At 43.4% G+C, this 22,081-nt stretch overlaps 1 protein-coding gene across 1 annotated transcript in view; it reads left to right on the top strand.

Moving 5' to 3' along the window:
* The first annotated feature begins 19,937 nt into the window (after positions 1-19,937).
* Positions 19,938-22,081, top strand: part of LOC137315196 (C-C chemokine receptor type 3-like) — a 46,517-nt gene continuing 44,373 nt past the window's right edge. Inside the window, exon 1 of the mRNA XM_067980075.1 lies at positions 19,938-20,160. Within this exon, the coding sequence (XP_067836176.1) occupies positions 19,938-20,160 (223 nt within the window). The remainder of the gene's footprint in view (positions 20,161-22,081) is intronic.

Here is a 22,081-nt window from a genome sequence, read left to right as displayed (position 1 = left end):
TGAGAAACACCCTATATATCCTGGAACTCGCCTGCGAACATCCTACGAAAAATGTAACGCAACTCGCAACATGTTGTATACACTGACATACTCCCAGACCCTGTGTATATCCTGACATACTCCCAGACCGGGTGTATACACTGACATCCTCCCAGACCCTGTGTATATAGTGACATACTCCCAGACCCTGTGTATATAGTGACATACTTCCTGTACTATTTATCAATAATGACATTCTCCGAGGATTCTATGGCATCTCTGAGACACTCCAAGGTTCAGAAGTTGATTATAAACATTCACGGGGACTCCCTGACAATCCTGTCTCACTGTACGAACCCCTGTAAACGCTCAACCACTCCCAAACATTCTGTAAATACTGACAACTTCAATTACACTTCCTGTGAATACTGTCACAGTACCAGGGATTAGATATCAATATTGACATTCCGTCCGGGACCCACTGTAAATACTGACACACCCCAAGGGCCCTCTTAAAGCAACCTCACACTCAGGCTCCCGATCATAGAGCTTAACTCCCAGGGACCCGTGTTGCATTAAATCTCACACCCAGAAGACCTGCGTAAACACATCACCTATCCTGGAAACCTCATATAGTAATAGAGGCTCAGCAGGAGACCCCGTAATTATATTTTCCATCCCGGAAACACCATATCTATATCGAGACTTACGAAGAGCCCCTCTAATTACAACTTCCATACCGGAAAACCCCATATAGATACCGAAACATACGGGGAGACCCTTTAATTACAACTTACATCCCGGAAACCCCATATCTGTATCGAGACTTACCAAGAGACCCTCTGATTAAAATTTCCATCCCGAAAAAACCCATATAGAGTTAGAGACTTACCAGGAGAACCTGTAATTATATCTTCTATCCCGGAAACCCCATATGGGTATAAATATTTACCAGGAAACCCCGCAATTATATCGCCATTCACATAAACCCCATATCGATATAGAGACTTACTAGGAGACCCCGTAATTTCTCTTCTATCCCAGAAACCCTATATCGCTATAGAGACTTACCAGGAGACCATGTAATTACATTTACCATCCCAGAAGATCCATATACATTATAGAGAATTAGCAGGAGTTCCCGTAATTACATCTCCCATCCCAGAAAACCCATATTGATAAAGGGACATGCCAGTAGATATCGGAATTACATCTCCCATTCTGGAACCCTACAGAGATATAAAGACATAGCAGGACACCTCCGCAATTACATCACCCATCCCAGAGACCGCTTCAATATATAATGACCTAAGAAGAGTGCCCGTAATGAGATCACCCATCCCGGAAACCTCATATCGATATCAAGACTTATCAGGAGACGCCTGTAATTACATTTAACATCCCAGAAACCCCAAATAGATATCCAGAATTAGCAACAGAACCCCGTCATTTTATCTCGCATTCCAGAAACCCCATATAGGTGAAGAGACTTACGAGGAGACCCCAAAATTACATCGCCCATCCCGGAAAACCAATATTGACATAGAGACTTACGTGGAGTCCCCGTAATTACATCTCCCATCACGGAAAACCCATACAGATATAGGGACAGACCAAGAATTCCTGTAATTATAACTCCCATTCCTGATACCCCATACAGATTTAGAGACATCCAAGGAGACCCAGTTTCCATCCTGGAAACCATATACAGATGTAGACTTACCAGGGGATTCCTTAATAGCATTTCCGATCCTGGAAACAACATATAGATATAATTTCTCAGCAGAAGATCTACGTAATTATATCTCCCATCGGAGAAACCCCATATAGATATAGAGACTGAAGAGGACAGCCCAGAATTACATCTCCCATCCCGGATAAATCATGTCGCTATCGAGACTTAGAAGGAAAACCCGTAATTACCTTACATCCTGGAAATCGATATAGGCATAGAGGTTTACGAGGAGACCCCGTAATTACATTTTCTATCCCGACAACCCCATATGGATATAAAGACTTAACAGGAGACCCCGTAATGACATCTCGCATCCTGGAAACGCATGTAGATATCGGACTTACGAAGAGACCCCGTGCTTAAATCTCGCAACCTGGAAACACATGTTGAAATAGAGACATACCAGGAGACCCCGGAATTACATCTCGCATCCTGGAAACACATGTAGATATAGACACTTACCAAGAGACCAAGCAATTTTATCTCGCTTCCTGGAAACACACGTAGATATAGAGACTTACCAGGAGACGCCGTAATTACATCTCGCATCCTGGAAACAGTTGTAGATATAGAGATTTACCAGGAGACCGTAATTACATCTCCTTCCCAGAGATCCTATATAGATATTGAAACTTACCAGCAAACATCGTAGTTACACGTTGCGTCCCGAATACCCCATAGACATATGCATGCTAAGCAGGAGCTCCAGGAGAAGTGAAGATGCGGCAGTAAATTACGAGAACAGTAATGCAGTGAAAGGTAGTTTACAAAACTAACAGCTGGATATAGAGGCTTATCAACAATAGCATCATCATCGGGGAGTAGACAATAAACGGGAAGAACAGTATCACAGTGAAACACGTGTTATAGAATTAATAGCTGATGTCGAAGTTACCAGGGACACCAACAGCAGCGAGGAGGGGATTGTAATTTACAAGAACCGTAATACAGTGAAACATGGCTTGGAGAATTAATAGTTGGATATAGGATATAGATGATTACCAGGGACCCAATAGAAGCGAGGAAGGAATTGTAAATGACAATAATAATAATGCAGTGAAACCTGTTTTCTAGAGTTAATGGGTGAATATAGAGACTAACCAGGCGCGGCAACAAGAGCAAGGAAGGGGAAGTAAATGAGAAGAACAGTAATACAGTTGAACATGGTTTAGGGAATTAATTATATAGAATATTACCAGGGACACCTGCAACAGCGAGGATGGGATAGTAAATCTTTTGAATAATCCGAAGTGCCAAATATATCCGAACAGCTAATCTTAATCTATCATAATTTGCAGAAAGATAATCAAACTCCCAGGAGAAACTCCTGCCCATTGTTGTAACATTCCAATCTACTGTCCTCAGATTATGGCCCATTCTTGTCACTTTCCAATTTACTGATCTCAGATTCAGACGCTTTCTCCCACTCTCTGCAGAGCCGCTGATCACTGTTAAGGTCGGAGGTGGTACTTCAACTGACAAAATGGGATAACACATTGCAAGGAGCTCCTCATTTGTAGCAAAGGGAAACTCTCCAGTGAAACAATTAGGGCCGTTGGAGGCTGACTTGAATTACAGTCACTGAATAAACAGGTTCAGTTAACGCCTTTCAACCCAATACATTTTATATCACAACATATATTTATCCAAGTATTTCACAGTTGTAAATCTAAAAGCTCAGCACATTATTTTAATTAATATTTGGAAGAGCAGAAACTATGCGACCCGCAATCTGAGAGCATCGGTGTGAAGCGAGAGCAGTTTCAATTACAGATTGCAGATTATTTCTGATCGTGATTTATTAATTAGTTTCAGTTAGTCTCTACCCATTTCTATAGAGTTGGGTTTACACTCAGAGATATAAACAGAATCATTTTACCAGTCAGCCTGAAGACCACCCTGACAATATTGGTGTAATCTCTGGATACCCCATCAATATTGGGAAATCAACGGATTATCTTGCAAATATTGCTACAGTCTCTGGGTCTACCTTTAAGTATCGGTAAATTTATGGATTGTACTGTATATATTCGCATAGTCTATGGGTCACCCTGCAAATATTCCTGTAAACTACGATAAAGGCTCTGGATAATTCTGAAATTATTGGGCCATCTCATGATTTCCCATTATTATTGAAACATCTCAGGATAATCCCCCAAAATATTGGCACCATTTCTGCATCCCTCTCTAAATACTAACACACTGTCTGCATCCCATGTAAATATTAGTTCAGTCTCTCCACCCAGAGTGAATTTCAGTGCAGTCTATGAATCTATTTGTAAATATTATTTTTGTTCTGGATCGATTTGCAATCGTTGTAGAGTGTGTGTTTCCCCTGAGATACGAATTATAGCCTTACCCTCTCATTAATTAATAGCAAGAACTCTGTAGCCTTTGCAAATATTGGTAGAGTCTCTACGTTTTCTCCTTATATAATTGAACACTAACTACATCCATTCTAAATATTGGTGCATTCCATCAGACTATAGGGACTGACAGAAACTGTAGTCTCCACGCTACACCGATAAAGATGAATATAAGATATCGGAGCAGCATTAGGCTATACGGCCCCTCGAGCCTGCTCCGCCATTCAATCAGATCATGGCTGATCTTCTACCAGAACTCCACTCTCCCGCCCGATTCTCATATCCCTTGATTCCATAAGTTTCCAAAAATCTATCACCTCAGTACTCAGCGACTGAGCATCCACAGCTCGCTGGGTAGAGCATTCCAAAAAATCACAATCCTGTGAGTAAAGAATTTTTTCTCATCTCAATCCTAAATGGCCGACCCCGTATTCTGAGACCATGACCACTTGTTCTAGACTCTCTAGCCAAGGGAAACCACCCCTCAGCATCTACCCTGTCAAGCCCGGTAAGAATTGTGTTTGCGTTTCAATGAGATGAACTCTCATTCTTCCAAACTCCAGAGAAAAAATGCCCAATCAACACAATTTCTCCTCAAAGGACAACCCTCTCATCCCTGGGATCAATCTAGTGAACCTTCGTTGCACTGCTTCTAAGGCAAGTACATCCTTCCTTATGTTCGGAGGCACAAACCGTACACATTAAATCAGGCGTACACTAAACACCTTTTTTAATTGCAGCAAGATGTCCTTCCTCTTATACTCCAACCCCATGCCATAAAGCATAACATATCATTTGCTTTCCTTATTGCTTGCTGTCCCTGCATTTTAACTTCCTGTGATTCGTTTATAACGACACCCATATCCCTTTGAATATCAATATTTACCAGTCTCTCACATTTTAAAGAAAATTCTGCTTTTCTATTCTTCCTACAAAGTGGATGACTTCACATTTCCCCACATTATACTTCATCTGCTACCGATTTGCCCAATCACTTAAACTGTCTTTAACACTTTGCATCCTCTATGTGTCAATCTCACAGCTCACTTTCCCACCTAGCTTTGTACCGTCAGCAAACTTGGCTACATTACACGAGGTCGCCTCATCTAAGTCATTAATATAGATTGTAAATAGATGAGGGCCATGTACTGATCCTTGCAGCACCCCACTAGTTAAAAACTGCCAACCCGAAAATGAACTGTTTATTCTTACTCTGTGTTTTATTTCTGTCAACCGATCCTCTATCCATGCTAATATATTACCCCCAACCCCACGAGTCCTTATCTTGTATGACAACCTCTTGTGATGCACATTATCAAACGCCTTTATAAAATCCAAACATACGACATCCACTGGTTCCCCCTTATCTGCCCTGCTGGATAGACCCTCAAAAAACTTTAATAGATTTGTCAAATACGATTTCCCTTTTATAAAACCGTGTTGACTCCACTTAATCAAATTGTGATTTTCTTTGTGTCCTTTCACCACAGCCCAATAATAGATTCTATCATTTTCCCTACCACTGTTTCAGGCTAACTGGCCTGTAGTTCCCTGTATTCTCTTTCCTTCCTTTCCTGAATAGCGGGGTAACATTTGCTGCCTTAGAATCGATGGGGATCGCAGTGGAATCTAGGGAAATCTGGAAGATGAAAACGAATGCATCCACTATCTCTGTAACCATCTCTTTTAAAACCATAGGATGTAAGCCATCAGGTCCGGGCGATTTGTTGGCTTTTAGTCCCATTAATTTATCCAGTAGCTTTTCTTTACTAATCTTAATTTCTTTAAGTTCCTCACTCTCATTAGACCCATGGTTCACCACTATTTCCGGTACCTTTTGTGCCTTCCACTGTGAAGACATATACAACATATTTGTTTAACGTCTCTGCCATTTCTTAATTGCCCATTATAATTTCTCCTGTCTCTGTCTCATCTAAAACCCTTCTTTTCTAACCAGTATTGTGTGCGGCATTGCTGTCGTCGCAGCAAGACTACCGTATCTGATGTGTGGTGCAGTGTTCGTACAGTGGTTACACACGTGTTAAAAAACGGGTGTAAGGAAAAACTCGACAACTACAGGCCAGTCAGTTTAACCTCGGGAGTGAGGAAGCTTTTAGAAACGATAACCCGGGACAAAATTAATTGTCATTTTGACAAGTGTGGATAAATTACGGAAAGCCTGCACGGATTTGTTAAAAGCAAATCATATTTCACGAACTTGATTGAGTTTTTTGAAGGGGTAACAGAGAGGGTCGATGAGGGCAATGCAGTTGATGAGGTATAAATGGACTTTCAAAAGGCGTTTGAAAAATTGCCACATAATAGGCTTGTTATCAAAGTTCAAGCCCATGGAATAAAGGGGACAGTTGCAGCATGGATATGAAATTTATGGACTGGGAAAGATATATAGTGGTGTTCCCCGGGGGTCTGTGGTTGGACCACTGCTGTTTTTGATATATTTTAATGACTTGGACTTGGGTGTAAAGGGCACAATTTCAAAATTTGAAGATGACACAAAACTTGGAAGGGTGTTGAACAGTGAGGAGGATAGTGATATAGTTCACTAGGACAGAGACAGGCTGGTGGCATGTGCGGACACGTGGCTGTTGAAGTGCAACGCAGAAAAGTGTGAAATGATATATTTCGGTGGGAAGAACGAGGAAAGGCAATATAAACTAAAGGGTATAAACTAAAAGGGGGTGCAGGAACAGAGAGATCTGGGAGTATATGAGCACAAATCGTTGAAGTTGTTCGGGCAGGTTGAGAAAACGGTTAGCAAAGCATATGGAATCCTGGGCTTTATAAATAAAGGCATAGACTACAAAAGCAAGAATGTTATGTTGAACCTGTGTAAAACACTGGTTCGGTCACAACTGGAGTATTGTTTCCAGATCTGGGCACAGTACTTTAGGAAGGATGTGAAGGCCTTCGAGAGGGTGCAGAAGAGATTCACTGGGATGATGCCATGGATCAGAGACATCAGAGACGGGCATAGACTGGAGAAGCTGGGGTTGTTCTCCTTATAGGAGAGAAGTTTGAGAGGAGATTTGATAGAGGTATTCAAAATCATGAAGGGTCTGGACAGAGTAGATAGAGAAAAACTGTTCCCATTGGCGGAGGGGTCAAGAATCAGAGGACATTGATTTAAGGTGACTGGCAAAATAAACAAAGGCGACATGAGGAAAAACTTTTTGTACAGCGAGGATTCACATCCTTCCTAAAGTGCGGTGCTGAGAACTGGGCACAATTACTCCTGTTGTGGCCGAACCAGTATTTTATAAAAGTTCATCATAACTTCTTTGCATTGGTACTCCATGCCTCTATTCATAAAGCCCAGGATCCCGGACGCTTTCTTGAAACTTTTTTACACAGCGAATGGTTGTGATCTGGAATGCACTGCCTGAAGGGGGGTGGTGGAGGCAGATTCAGTCGCGGCTTTCAGAAGGGTATTGGAAAAGAACTGGAAGGAAAAATTGCAATGCTACGGGGTTAAGGCGGGACAGTGTGACTGGTTGGATTGGTCTTGCTGAGAGCCGGCACAGACTCGGCTGGCCGAATGGCCTCCTTCCGTGGTGTTGCCATTCTATGATTGTATGCTGAAGTGCTGAACATCACGACCAGAATTCGAAGCAACGCAATCTGAACACATGGCCTTAGACCATGCGGCCATCCTCGCTCCCGGGTGCATCATTCAAATCCATTAATCAACCGGTAACGTTCTGTTTCAAGTTGCCGGAAATCATAACATGGTTAGCGAGTCGCCGTCAAAAATTTAATATGTGGTTTGTGTTTCGCCCATGTTGATTGTCATCCATTCTCATTACACCGACGGTATTTTGGGAGTTGGTTAAAAATGTTCCGTGCTTACTTCACTAGGAATCTAAAAATAATTTAATTTCCCCACCTCACTAAAACTAAACGGTAACTATTGCCCCCATTCGATTTTGCAACTCCACCAAGTGCCGCCTCAATTAAAAAACCTGAACTAATACCATCCCTCCTCTCCGCCACTATTGTACAACCGCAAGTGTGTATATACAAAGTGTAAACAATTTTACAACACCAAGGTATAGTCCAGCAATTTTATTTTAAATTAACAAGTTTTCGGAGGCTTCCTCCTTCCTCAGGTGAACGTTGTTGGAAAACGTTCAACAACGTTCACCTGAGGAAGGAGGAAGCCTCCGAAAACTTGTGAATTTAAAATAAAATTGCTGGACTATAACTTGGTGTTGTAAAATTGTTTACAATTGTCAACCCCAGTCCATCACCGGCATCTCCACATCATGGCTATACAAAGTGTGAGTGTGTTTATTTGACTGTGATATTTATGTAATGGTAGCCTCCAATCCCTTCCTGTCTATGGAAAGTTTGTTTGTGACGAAAGTCGAATCGCGCCCTGACAATACTGGAGCATCAATGTCCGGGCTCAGGCCACTCCACCACGCTCTATATCAATGTTGTCCAATAGAAGTTGTTGACTAATCGCAGGTGTGGTTATGGCGACACCGTTTTATCCACATGAACGGATTTTAGTAGAAAATATCTCCCACACACAATACAGGGAAATGGAGTTCACATGTGTGTATTTCAGAACATCTTTCACCATTCAGTAACCAAGGAAGTAAAACACTCACAACGACGAAACAACACTCGCACACTCTGCTTTTCATCTTATCATTTTACCAACACAAAAAGGTTAAAGTTCACATGCAAACCACATGCGAATATGAGTATTGAGATCACTGGGCCAAAGAATGTGTTCATTATTCATTTTTATTTAGTGGCCAAGGTATTGGACAACACTGGTCTGTGTCACTTCTGACATTTAGACCTTTACAAAGACAGAATTATATTTTCTTCTTTCGGCTTCGGTGATTTTTCAGCCCACTTGAATTGTTCCTTCCAAAAAACCAGCCCGACATCCTTCCGCGGCAGGTTTATTTTTATTTCTTGTAAGAATGTATAGTCTTGGGGTTCAGCAGAACACGGCCGGTCTAATCAATCCATTGTGATACAGTCCAGTGTTGTCCAATACCTTGGCCACAAAATAAAAATGATGAATGACCACAGTCTTCGGGCCTGTGATCTCAAAACTCATATTCGCATGCGGTTTGCATGTGAACTTTAACCTTTTTGTGTTGTTGGTAAAATGATAAGATGAAAAGCAGAGTGTGCGAGTGTTGTTTCGTCGTTGTGAGTGTTTTACTTCCTTGGTTACTGAATGGTGAAAGATGTTATGAAATACACACATGTGAAGTCCATTTCCCTGTATTGTGTGTGGGAGATGTTTTCCACTAAAATCTATTGACGGAGATTAAGCGGTGTCGCCATAGTCACAACTGCGGTTAGTCAGCAATTTCTATTGGACAACATTAATATAGAGCGTGGTGGAGTGGCCTGAACCCGGATATTGATACTCCAGTATTGTCAGGGCGCGATTCGACTTTCGTCACTCATAAACGTTCCATAGACACGGAGGGATTGGAGGTTGCGATTTCATAAATATCACAGTCAAACAAACACACTCACACTTTGTATATACACACTTGAGGTTTTACAATAGTGTGGGGGGGGGGCACTAGTTAATGTTCTTTAAATGAGGGGCACTATTTGGGGTTGTATGATAGACTGGAGCAGTATTTACCGTTGTGTTTTAGTGAGGTGGGGAATTTTACAAAGGCTGCACCAGATACCTGGTGTCATAGCACGGAACATTTTTAACCAAGTCCTATAATACCGTCTGTAAAATGAGAACGGAAGACATGTGAACACATGCAAAACACAAAACCTTATTAAAGTTTTGACTGTCTCGGTTACCATGTCTCGATTTCCTTCAGTCTGAAACAGAAAGTTAGCAGTTGATTAATGGCGATTAGAACAATTATTCATCTGTTTTACTGATTTTATTGAGATTTGCTTAATTAATACAGTAAACTGTTTTGAAAATGTATTTCCTTGATTGGGAATCGAATACATCTCCCGCATTGAAAACATTTGCAAATCGCTGTTCCATTTTGAGTTGTTCTTAGAATAATATACAGAGCTGAGTTTCCGTAGTGTGTGTGGTGTTTATCAGTCTCGCCTAATACATGAAAAGTCTCTGATTTGAAATTGTGTGGAATTATTTTGAAAACATTCCCCATTAAAAACGAATAAATGTTACAAGATGAAGAATTCATTGTGAGGTTAAATATGAATAAAATACAATATCTCACAGCCCCGGTGTATTATTTCTTTCTCTGTACAGTTCTACACACAGTCAAACACTACACAGATACCGGCAGTATCTCTCCCTCACTCCCGTTCCCTGCCCTGATGATGCAGAAAACCTCTCTCAAAGCTGCACATTCAGTTGATTTGTGAGAGTTCATTAAAGGATCCTGCAGCGCTGCCTCCGTTAATAACAATCGGCTGTAACCGCATTTCATCAGCGGCACCAAAGCCATCAGTTTTTCGCCTGTCCCCAGCACCAGGATTGAGTGAGGCCTCGACAAGCAGCAACATTGAGGCCGCCTGTCCAGCCCCGCTCTTCCCAATCACCCGCTGCCGGTGTAAAGCAGTGAATGGAGCCTCAGATATCGCATCACTGCCCCTCCCTGGGAAACAAGATGCCACGGCCTGGTCAAACCCCACCATACACCGAGCACATGTGTAGGAAATACTGGGAAGATTGTGTCCCAGTCACTCAGACCTCCTGAAGCATTGAACGAACTCCGAAATAAGTAAAAATTCATTTGGATTTTAATCTGGAAATTAGAGAATGTGACCACGGCACCCAGGAGTTGGGTGTCTGAGGCGCTGCGTTCAGGCCGCATGGAGACGTGGGTTCGAATCGCAGTCCTCACGTTCAGGCCTTTAAAAAAAGATGGAGCAATTTTTGGTGCATTCGGCTGGAGGTGATTTTTCAGCCGAGTTGATTTGCTCCTTCCTGAAAACCAACCCGACCTGCATCCGAATCCTAAGCACCAGATCATCAGGGAACCTGCTGCAATTTTCCTGCGAGCAAGCCGACAAACGCTGCTTTTCCTACTTGTACCTTTGAAATTCAGTTCACTTCCACCCAAAAGAAGCTGCTGGCTCGATATGACATTTACTGTAAGAACACGAAAGACTTATTCAGAGAATGAAATCACCAAGTGCGGGGAGGCATGAACCTGGAATGGACAGTGAGGGGAAATACTATCACAAGTTGCTGGTGTAACTGTTTCCATTTCCAAAACCAACCTTTTTTTATTCGTTCATGGGACGTTGGCATCGATGGCAAGGCCAGCATTTATTGCCCTTGAGAATATAATGTATGAGCCGCCACCTTGAACTTCAGAAGGTGATTAAGAATCAACCATATTGCTGTGGGTCTGGAATCACATATAGGCCAGACCGGGAAAAGACGTCAGGTTTGCTTCCCGAAAGGACATTAGTGAACCAGATGGGTTTTGTACGACAATCTGGTAATTACATGGCCAGAATTACGGATCGTTTTTTTTTCCAGATTTGGAGTAAATTAATTGAATTTAAATTCCCCAGCTACCGTGGTGGGAATTTGAATTCATGTCTCCGGCTTGTTAGTCCATGCTTCGGGATTATTAGTCCAGTAACATAACCACAATGCTAGCGTACCCTTACCTCCCGTACCCCTTACCTGCATGATCAATGCAAGGCAACGCCGGCCTATCATGCCTCATTTGAAGCAAGTGGCACTCACATTTTCTGCCAGTTTCACCTGCCATCTCCTTCTGCTTCTGTCTGTTATTTTCCTCCAGCTTCCTCTGTTCCTCCCCATGCCGGGGAACTAGATGTTCGAAGCAAATGCAACGAATGAAATAAAACCTCACCAGGAAAGCAGGGAGAGGGGAAAAAAGATGTTGGTCATTGAGAGACGATGGATTTTGCAGGTGCCAGGATAAATAGACAAGAATATTTCATCTCCATCCCTCTTTCAGCTACTGAATATCTTAATGCTCAAGCCAATTATCTCGAGTCGCACTGTCCCTCCAATCCTGCACACGGTGCTTAGCTTTGAAACACTCCATCCCCCCTGTGCTCGCTCAGCTACATTGGCTCGCGGTCCGCCGATGACTCGATTTTACAAATCACATCCTTGTGTTCAAATCCCTCCGTGGCCTCGCCTCTCCCTATCGCTGTAACCACACACAACCCTACAACCCTCCGAGATCACTGAGTTCCTCAAATTATGACCTCTTGTTAACTGATTTTAATCGCTCCGCCATTGACGGTCTTGCCTTCAGCTGTCTGGGCCCATATCTCTGGAATACCCGACTTAAACCCCTCCGCCTCTCTCTCCTCATTCATGACGCTCCTTAAAACCACCTTTTATGACGATGTTTTAGTTCACCTGTCCGAATATCTCCTTTTTTGCACCTGTGCCAAATTTTATCTGATTAAAAATGTGGTCTGTCTCACGCGGACCTTCAGCTCAACAGAGCCCATTCCAACCACTAGTGACCTGCAAGGAGTGGTTGCAGATTTCACTGTTTCTGATGACGCGGATAATGAGGTTGTGTCATTTCAGTGTGTGGCATGACAGAGACAAGGGGGATGAGAACAGAAACAGGTCCTGCAAGAACATCAACATCCCATCAGTGCAAGTCCCTTTGCTGCTGCTGTGTTGGACCTGGCACAGAATGGCTGGAGGGAGGACAGTTTACGCTGCATTGATAACAGGGATAAATGTAAAACGTTATATTCCTTATACCCAAGTTGAGCGAGGCGCCAAGACATAAACAGTGTCTTGGTACAGGGACAAAGAGTTTGACTATTCGAGATGTGGAAAGTGACTTGACACTTTGGGCTGCTTGACAGAGCATCAGTTCGTTCAATGTGGAGTGAACCTGCTGAGTGACCCGGATCAGGTCGGAGGCTGGTGACTACACCCTGTGGATTATCAGGGATGAAATGTAACTTCGGCGCGGCGGAATGACAGGCAGCAGCACATCGGCCGCCCGCTTTGCACCCCGTGACTTCAATGGAAAGGAGAATTGAGTGGGATGTATAATAAATGTAAGGAATCTTAGAACACCAGGTTATGGTCCAATAATTTTATTTTAAAATCACAAGCTTTCAGAGATTATCCCCTTCGTTAGGTGAGTGAGTGAATAAGAGGTTCTCAAATCGCATATCTTATATTAGGCTGGGACACCATCACACCAATCAAGAGGTGTCGTTAGTGTTCAGACAGGTTAGCCACGGAAAACAGTAGGTCCCATTATGCTGAATACACATTGTGTCAAATTATACTGACAGAGAGAAAGAGACCCAAAAGGCAGAGAGAGAGAGAGGGAATATTAAAAACAGATAACTTTTTTCCCCTTGCTGGTGGGGTTACGTGTAGCTTGACATGAACCCAAGATCCCGGTTGAGGCCGTCCTCATGGGTGCGGAACTTGGCTATCAATTTCTGCTCGACGATTTTGCGTTGTCGTGTGTCTCGAAGGCCGCATTGGAGAATGTTTACCCGAAGATCGGTGGCGGAATGTCCTTGACTGCTGAAGTGTTCCCCGACTGGGAGGGAACCCTCCTGTCTGGCGATTGTTGCGCGGTGTCCGTTCATCCGTTGTCGCAGTGTCTGCATGGTTTCGCCAATGTACCATGCTCCGGGGCATCCTTTCCTGCAATGTATGAGGTAGACAACGTTGGCCGAGTCACAGGAGTATGAACCATGCACCTGGTGGGTGGTGTCCTCTTGTGTGATGGTGGTATCCGTGTCGATGATCTGGCATGTCTTGCAGAGGTTACCGTAGCAGGGTTGCGTGGTGTCGTGGGCGCTGATCTCCTGAAAGCTGGGTAATTTGCTGCGAACGATGGTCTGTTTGAGGTTGGGTGGCTGTTTGAAGGCGAGTAGTGGAGGCGTGGGAATGGCCTTAGCGAGGTGTTCGTCGTCATCGATGACATGTTGAAGGCTGTGGAGAACATGGCGTAGTTTCTCCGCTCCGGGGAAGTACTGGACGACAAAGGGTACGCTGTTGGTTGCGTCCCGTGTTTGTGTTCTCAGGAGGTCTATGCGATTCTTCGCTGTGGCCCATCGGAACTGCCGATCGACAAGTCGAGCGTCATATCCCGTTCTGACGAGGGCGTCTTTCAGCGTCTGTAGGTGTCCATCGCGTTCCTCCTCGTCTGAGCGGATCCTGTTTATTCGTAGGGCCTGTCCATAGGGGATGGCCTCTTTGACGTGGTTAGGGTGGAAGCTGGAAAAGTGGAGCATCGTGAGGTTGTCCGTGGGCTTGCGGTAGAGTGAGGTGCTGAGGTGCCCGTCTTTGATGGAGATTCGTGTGTCCAAGAAAGAAACTGATTCTGAGGAGTAGTCCATGGTGAGTTTGGTGGTGGGATGGAACTTCTTGATGTTTTCGTGTCGTCTTTTCAGTGATTGTTCGCCGTGGGTCCGTATGAAGAAAATGTCGTCGATGTATCTGGTGTATAGCGTTGGTTGGAGGTCCTGTGCAGTGAAGAAGTCCTGCTCGAACTTGTGCATGAAAATGTTGGCGTATTGGGGTGCGGATTTGGTCCCCATGGCTGCTCTGTGTGTTTGGGTAAAGAACTGGTTATCGAAGGTGAAGATATTGTGATCCAGGATGAAGCGGATGAGTTGTCGGATGGCGTCTGGAGATTGGCTGTTGTTGGTGTTGAGTACTGAGGCTGTTGCAGCGATGCCGTCATCGTGGGGGATACTGGTGTAGAGTGCGGAAGCTTCACCAACAGAAAGAACTGGATGGATTGAGAAATTGCAGGAGGCACAATTGGAGATCCTCCCTGACAGCGCCTTAGTTTCAGGCCTTCAGTGACAAACCTGCAGAGATTGATTGTTAGTGGTCCTTTGTTTGCAGCCTTGTCTCGGGTATCAGCACTCTCGCTTTTAAGTGATGAATGTCGTGAGTTCCAGGCTCACTGCGGAAACTTGAGCGAATTATCGAGGCTGACACTTTAGTGCAGTACTGAGGGAGTGCTGCACTGTCAGAGGGGACGATAAATGGAGGCCCAGCCTGCTCTCAGATGGACGTGAAAGATCCCACGACAATGCTCGAAGAAGGGCAGGCGAGAAGACCAGGAGCAATCAAGAATAAAGATATTTAATCGGAGGACGGCCAATTTCAGTGCGTTGAGAACGGATCTTGCCCGGCTAAATTGGAATCAAACATTAGCAGGCAAAACAGTAAATGAACAATGGAGGGCCTTTAAAGAGGAGAAGGTTCGTGTGGAGTCCAGGTAAGTTGTTAGAGGGTATTCTGAGAGACAGGATCTACAGGCATTTGGAGAGGCAGGGACTGATTAGGAACAGTCAGCATGGTTTTGTGAGAGGAAAATCATGTCTCACGAATTTGATTGAGTTTTTTGAAGGGGTAACCAAGAAGATAGATGAGGGCTGTGCAGTAGACGTGGTCTACATGGACTTTAGCAAAGCCTTTGACAAGGTACTGCATGGTAGGTTGTTACATAAGGTTAAATCTCACGGGATCCAAGGTGAGGTAGCCAATTGGATACAACATTGGCTTGACGACAGAAGACACAGGGTGGGTGTAGAGGGTTGTTTTTCAAATTGGAGGCCTGTGACCAGCGGTGTGCCTCAGGGATCGGTGCTGGGTCCGCTGTTATTTGTTATTTATATTAATGATTTGGATGGGAATTTAGGAGGCATGGTTAGTAAGTTTGCAGATGACACCAAGATTGGTGGCATCGTGGACAGTGAAGAAGGTTATCTAGGATTGCAACGGGATCTTGATAAATTGGGCCAGTGGGCCGATGAATGGCAGATGGAGTTTAATTTAGATAAATGTGAGGTGATGCATTTTGGGAGATCGAATGGGGCAATTTCCTACTCCGTTAATGGTAGGGCGTTGGGGAGAGTTATCGAAGAAAGAGATCTCGGAGTACAGGTTCATAGCTCCTTGAAAGTGGAGTCACAGGTGGATAGGGTGGTGAAGAAGGCATTCAGCTTGCTTGGTTTCATTGGTCAGAACATTGAATACAGGAGTTGGGATGTCTTGTTGAAGTTGTACAAGACATTAGTAAGGCCAAACTTGGAATACTGTGTACAGTTCTGGTCACCCTATTATAGAAAGGATATTATTAAACTGGAAAGAGTGCACAAAAGATTTACTAGGATGCTGCCGGGACTTGATGGTTTGACTTATAGGGAGAGGTTAGATGGACTGGGACTTTTTTCCGTGGAGATTAGGAGGTTGAGGGGTGATCTTATAGAAGTCTATAAAATAATGAGGGGCATAGATAAGGTAGATAGTCAAAATCTTTTCCCAAAGGTAGGGGAGTCTATAACGAGGGGACATAGATTTAAGGTGAGAGGGGAGAGATACAAAAGGGTCCAGAGGGGCAATTTTTTCACTCAAAGGGTGGTGAGTGTCTGGAACGAGCTGCCAGAGGCAGTAGTAGAGGCGGGTACAATTTTGTCTTTAAAAAGCATTTGGACAGTTACATGGGTAAGATGGGTAGAGAGGGATATGGGCCAAGTGCAAGCAATTGGGACTAGCTTAGTGGTATAAACTGGGCGACATGGACATGTTGGGCCGAAGGGCCTGTTTCCATGTTGTAAACTTCTATGATTCCCACGAGGAGGAAAGGTAGCGCAAGCAAAGCTAGAGCTCCTTGGATGACGAAAGAGATAGAGAGTAAGATGAAGCAGAAAATAGGCTGTATGACAATGTCTTGTTGATAAGGCCAGAGATAACAGGCTGAATGTAGAAAGTTCAGAGTAGAAGTGAAAGTGTAAATAAGAAGGGCAAAGAGAGAGTAGGCGAATAGACTGGCGGCTCACATAAAAGAGAATCCAAAAGACTTCTATTGGCATATAAACATTAAACTGGCAGCAAGAGGAGGGATGGGGCCTATTGGGGATGAAAAAGGAGGTCTAACCATGGAGGCAGAGGGCATGGTTGAGGTACTAAGTGAGTACTTTGCATCTTTCTTTACCAAGGAATAAGATGCTGCTCAAGTCACGGTAAAAAAGGAGTTAGTTAAGATATTGGCTGGGGTAAAAATTGATACCAGAAAGGGTGGCTGTGCTTAAAGTAGATAACTCATCCGGTCCGGGTGGATGCATCCGAGGTTTCTGATGGAAGTAAGGGTGGGAATTGCAGAGGTATTGGCGATATTCTCCAATCCCCCTTGGATACATGGGTGCTGCCAGATGACTGAAAAATTGCAAATGTTGCAATCGTGTTCAAAACACGGCGTCAGGATTAACCCGGCAACTACAGACCAGTGAGTTTAACCTAGGTGGTGGGGAAACTTTTAGAAACGATAACCCGGGACAAAATTAATAGTCGCTTGGACAAGTGTGGATTAATAAAGAAAAACCAGCACTGATTTGTTAAAGGCAAATCATTTTTAATTAAATTGGTTGAGTTCTTTGGATCAGATAACAGGGATGGTTGATGAGGGCAATGCGGTTGATGTTGTGCATATGGAGTTCCAAAAGGCGTTTGATAAAGTGCCGCATAATGGGCTTTTCAGCAAAATTGAACCCCATGGAACAAAAGGGGCAGTGGCAGCATGGATACGAAATTGGTGAAGTGACAGGAAACAGAGAGTAGTGGTAAATGGCTGTTTTTCGGGTTAGAGGAAGGCAGACAGTGGTGTTCCCCAAGGGTCAGTACGAGGCTCACTGCTTTTTTGATATATATGAATGATTTGAACTTGGGTGTACAGGGCACAATTTCAAAATTTGCAGGTGACACAAAATTTGGAAGTGTAGTGTTCAATGAGGAGGATAGTAATAGACTTCAAGAGGACAGAGACAGGCTGCTGGAATGGGCGGACAGATGGCCGATGAAATTTAACGCAGACAAGTGCGAAGTGATGCATTTTGGCAGGAAGGGCGAGGAGATGCAATATGAACTAAATGGTACAAATCTAAGGGGGTGCAGGAACCGAGAGACATGGGGGCTTATGTGCACGAATCTTTCAAGGTGGTGTGACAGGTTGAGAACGTGATTAAACAAGCATACGGGATTCTGGGCTTTATAAATAGAGGCAGAGAGTATAAAAGCAAGGAAGTTATGATAACCTTTATAAAACACTGGTTCGGCTACAACTGGAGTATTGTGTCTAATTCTTGGCACCGCACTTTAGGAACGATGTGAAGACTTTAGAAAAGATGCAGAAAATATTTACTGGAATGGACTTCAGTTATGAGGATAGACTGCAGAAGCTGGGTCGTCTCAGGATAAGGGGTCAGACATTTAAGGCTTTGATGAGGAGGAATTTCTTAACTCGGAGAGTTGCGAATCTTTGGAATTTTCTTTCCCAGAGGACTGTGGATGCTGAGTCATTGAATATATTCGAGGCTGAGATCGATAGGTTTTTAGATTCTACGGGAATCGATGGATATGGGGATCGGGCAGGGAAGTAGAGTTGAGGTCGAAGATCAGCCATGATCTGATTGAATGGCGGAGCAGGCTCGAGGTGCCGTCTGGCCAACACCTGCTCCTATTCCTTGTGTTGTTATTTTCTTAAAACTCCTCATAATTTTAAACAACTCTATTAAATCTCCCCTTAATACTCTTTGCTCTAACAATCACAGCTTTTCCAGTCTCTCCACATAACGGAATTCCCTCATCCCTTGTACCATTCTGGTAAATCTCCTCTGCAGCCTCTCCGAGGCCTTGACATCCTTTCCAAAGTGTGGTGCCCGGAATTGGACACAATACTCCAGCTCCAAGCGGCATATCTTGTACGGCCGTGGATCAGACTGCATTGGTTTATCCCAGCATCTCTGTCAGACTGTTATTTCTTTCTTTTCGGTTGACACCTGCCATTAGCTGCCGTGTGGGCATTGGTGGTTCTGGTGTAGAATTCTAGCGTATCACGCGGGAGACACCGCTTCGATTCCCGGTCAATACAGGACATGTTGCAATCTGCACTAATGGGATCACCTGAATTGGGATAAATTCACTTCAGCTTCAATGCCCAAACCACCTTGCGACATTTTCTTCTCTCTATGTGTATTGCGTCATCAAACCAACTCCATCCTATCCACTGGAGCTCAATCATGCTCTTGGTATAAGTCAATCCTGAATTCTGCAAGGCTGAAGCCAATTGGTGAATCTTGACTAAAAATGGAAAACAGCAGTGCTTGTCCGGGATTTGAAGCAGCGAGAGCCCCAAATCATGAATCGTGCACTAAGACCACCGAGTTGCTGGGATCGATGGCGTACTTCAATTGTAAAATTTCCCTGCCACCCAGAGGCGGTCAGCCACCCTTTCATCACTTCTGTCCATCCAATCACGCTTTCTTATACGATGTACAGTAACGTTAACTGGTGCACTAACTGTTTCAAGACAACAACATTAGTTTCTCTTCAGCAAATCCGTTTTGATTGCACGACTTCTATTATCAGGCAAGAGTTTGCAGAATGGGAGGCCTTCAAATAGGCCATAGTTCGGGTACACAATAGACGGATTCCCACGAGGGCGAAAAGAAGGGCATTCAAAGCTGGAGCTCCCTGGATAATTAAAGATATAGAGATTATACAGAAACCGAAAAAGGACGCTTATGATAAATGTCAGGTTCCTAATATATTGGACAACCAAGCTGAATACAAAATGTACAGAGGACAACTAAAAAAGGAAATGAGGGGCAAAATAAGAGCATGAGAATATTTTAGCAACTGACATAAAAGATAATCCAAAAGTCTTCACAAAAATGTAAATAGTAAAAGGGTAGTCAAGGGAAGTCAGTGGCTGATTCAGGACCAACATGGAGAACGACTTGTGGAGGTGAGGTCATGGCTGAGATGTTAAAGGTGTATTTTGCATCGCCATCATTAAGAAGAGCATGCTGCCAATGTGACAGTCAAGGACAAGATAGCAGTGATATTGGATAGGATAACAATGGTTAAAGAGGAGGTATTTAAAATGTTGGCAGCGTTCAAAGTAGAAACATTACCTGGTCCGGACGTGATGCAACCGAGGTTACTGGCGGAAGTAAGAATGGAGATAACAGAGGTTCTTGCCACAAGTTTCCAATCCTCTTTGGATATGGGAGCGGTGCCAGAGGACGGGGTGATTGCAAATTTCACATCCCTGCTCAAAAAAGGAGAAAGTGATAAACCAGGCAACTCAAGGCCAAGCAACCTCACATCGATGTTGTGCAACTTTTAAAGGCATCAATCCAAGAAGGAATGAATTGTCACTTGGAAAAAAAAATGTTTTAATAATTTACAGCCAGCACCGATATGTTAAAGACAAATCGTGTTTGACTAACTTGATTGGATTGTTTTATGAAGTAAAGGAGAGGGTTGATGAAGGTTAATGTTGCGTGCACGGATTTTTAAAAGGCGTTTGATAAAGCACCTCATAGTAGACGTGATAGCAAAATTGAAATCCATGGGATTAACGGGGCGGGAGCAGCGTGGATACGAAATTGGCTGAGAGACAGAAGCAGAAAGGTCGTTATTCAAACAGGACGGAATTATACAGTGGTGTTACCCAATCGTTAGTATTAGGACCACTGCTCTTGTTGATATATATGAACGACCTGGGCTTGGGTATAGAGGGGACAATTTCAAAGTTTGCAGATGACACAAACTAGAAATGTAGTAAACAATGTGGAGGATTGTAACAGACTTCAGGAGGACGTAGACAGACTGTTGAAACGGGTAGACACATGGCAGATGAAATTTAACATAGAGAATTGTGAAGTAATTCATTGGGTCGGACGAATTTGGAATGTCAATAGAAACTAAATGGTACAATTTTAAATGGAGTCCAGGAACAGAGACACCTGGAGGTGTATGCATACAAATGTTTGAAGGTGGTAGCACAGTACAATGTTGAAGTATCATTCAAGATCCTTGCCTTCATAAACGGAGGCATAGAGTACAAAAGCAATGAGGTCATGCTAAACTTTACAAATCATTGTTTAGGCTCCAACTGAAGTATTTTGACCAATTCTGGGGACCACGCTTTAGGATGGATGTCAAGGCCTTAGAAAGGATACAGAGAAGATTTATTAGAATGGTACCAGGGAGGTGGGACTTCAGTTACGTGGAGAGACTGGAGAAGCTGGGGCTGTTCTCCTCACACCACAGAAAGTTAAGGGGAAATTTAAGAGATGTGTTCAAAATCATGTATGATTTTGATAGAGGAACTAGGGAGAAACTAAGTCCAGTGGGCAGGAAAGTCAATTACCAGAGTACACAGATTTAAGGTCATCGGCAAAGGAACAGAGGCGAGACGAGTAGAATTATTTTTCACCAAGCAAGTTGTTATGAATACTTGAACGGAAAACATGCAGGGTTATGGGCCAAGAGCAGGGGAATGGGTCGAATCAGATCGCTCTTTCAAAGAGTCAGCACAGATACGATCTGCTGAATGGCCTCATTCTATGATTCTATGGTTCTGTATACCTGTAAGAAGTCTAGTGGTGTAACAATATTTGTAAAGGACGAGGCAAATGGAGATAATATTTGTAGGAAGTCTCCAAGCTGACCACTGATAAGGTTCAAATTCGAAGTGTGAAAATTAAGCCCGATCCTAAGAAGGGAACAGTAAATCTCTTGACCTCCAATATTAATTGGTATTTGAGAGTAATATGGTCTATAATTGGAGGTACTCTCAATTCACATCAGTGTTATCAGACTGTAGGTTTCACATTCTCTGATATTCCCAGTAACCAATAAAATAATATTCTCCGATTTGAGGAATTTCAATTAACATCGGTGAAATATCTCATGAAAATAGAAATGCATCTGAAAAATTATTGCTATGAAATGACCGAACATAATCTGTTTGTTCAATAACTGTAATTCATGTCTGTCTCTATGGAACCAAAGTGTCTCACGGGAGCTTTCCATTGACTATTAATAGGAGAACCATTTCATTGGGTTATCTATTAGTGCCTGTCGGAGCATCGCCTCCAGCACACAACAGGGATAGGTGAATCTCACAGAGATCTAAAGAATGATTCCGAATCTCCAAGTACAGTATCGGATACTCGTTGCACTTTGGGATATACAAAGGATTTACTATCCTAT

The sequence above is a fragment of the Heptranchias perlo genome, unplaced genomic scaffold (assembly GCF_035084215.1).
Source record: "Heptranchias perlo isolate sHepPer1 unplaced genomic scaffold, sHepPer1.hap1 HAP1_SCAFFOLD_54, whole genome shotgun sequence".
Taxonomy (NCBI): Eukaryota; Metazoa; Chordata; class Chondrichthyes; order Hexanchiformes; family Hexanchidae; genus Heptranchias; species Heptranchias perlo.
Note: the sequence above shows the minus strand (reverse complement) of the source record. Positions and strands in the feature narration are given on the sequence as shown.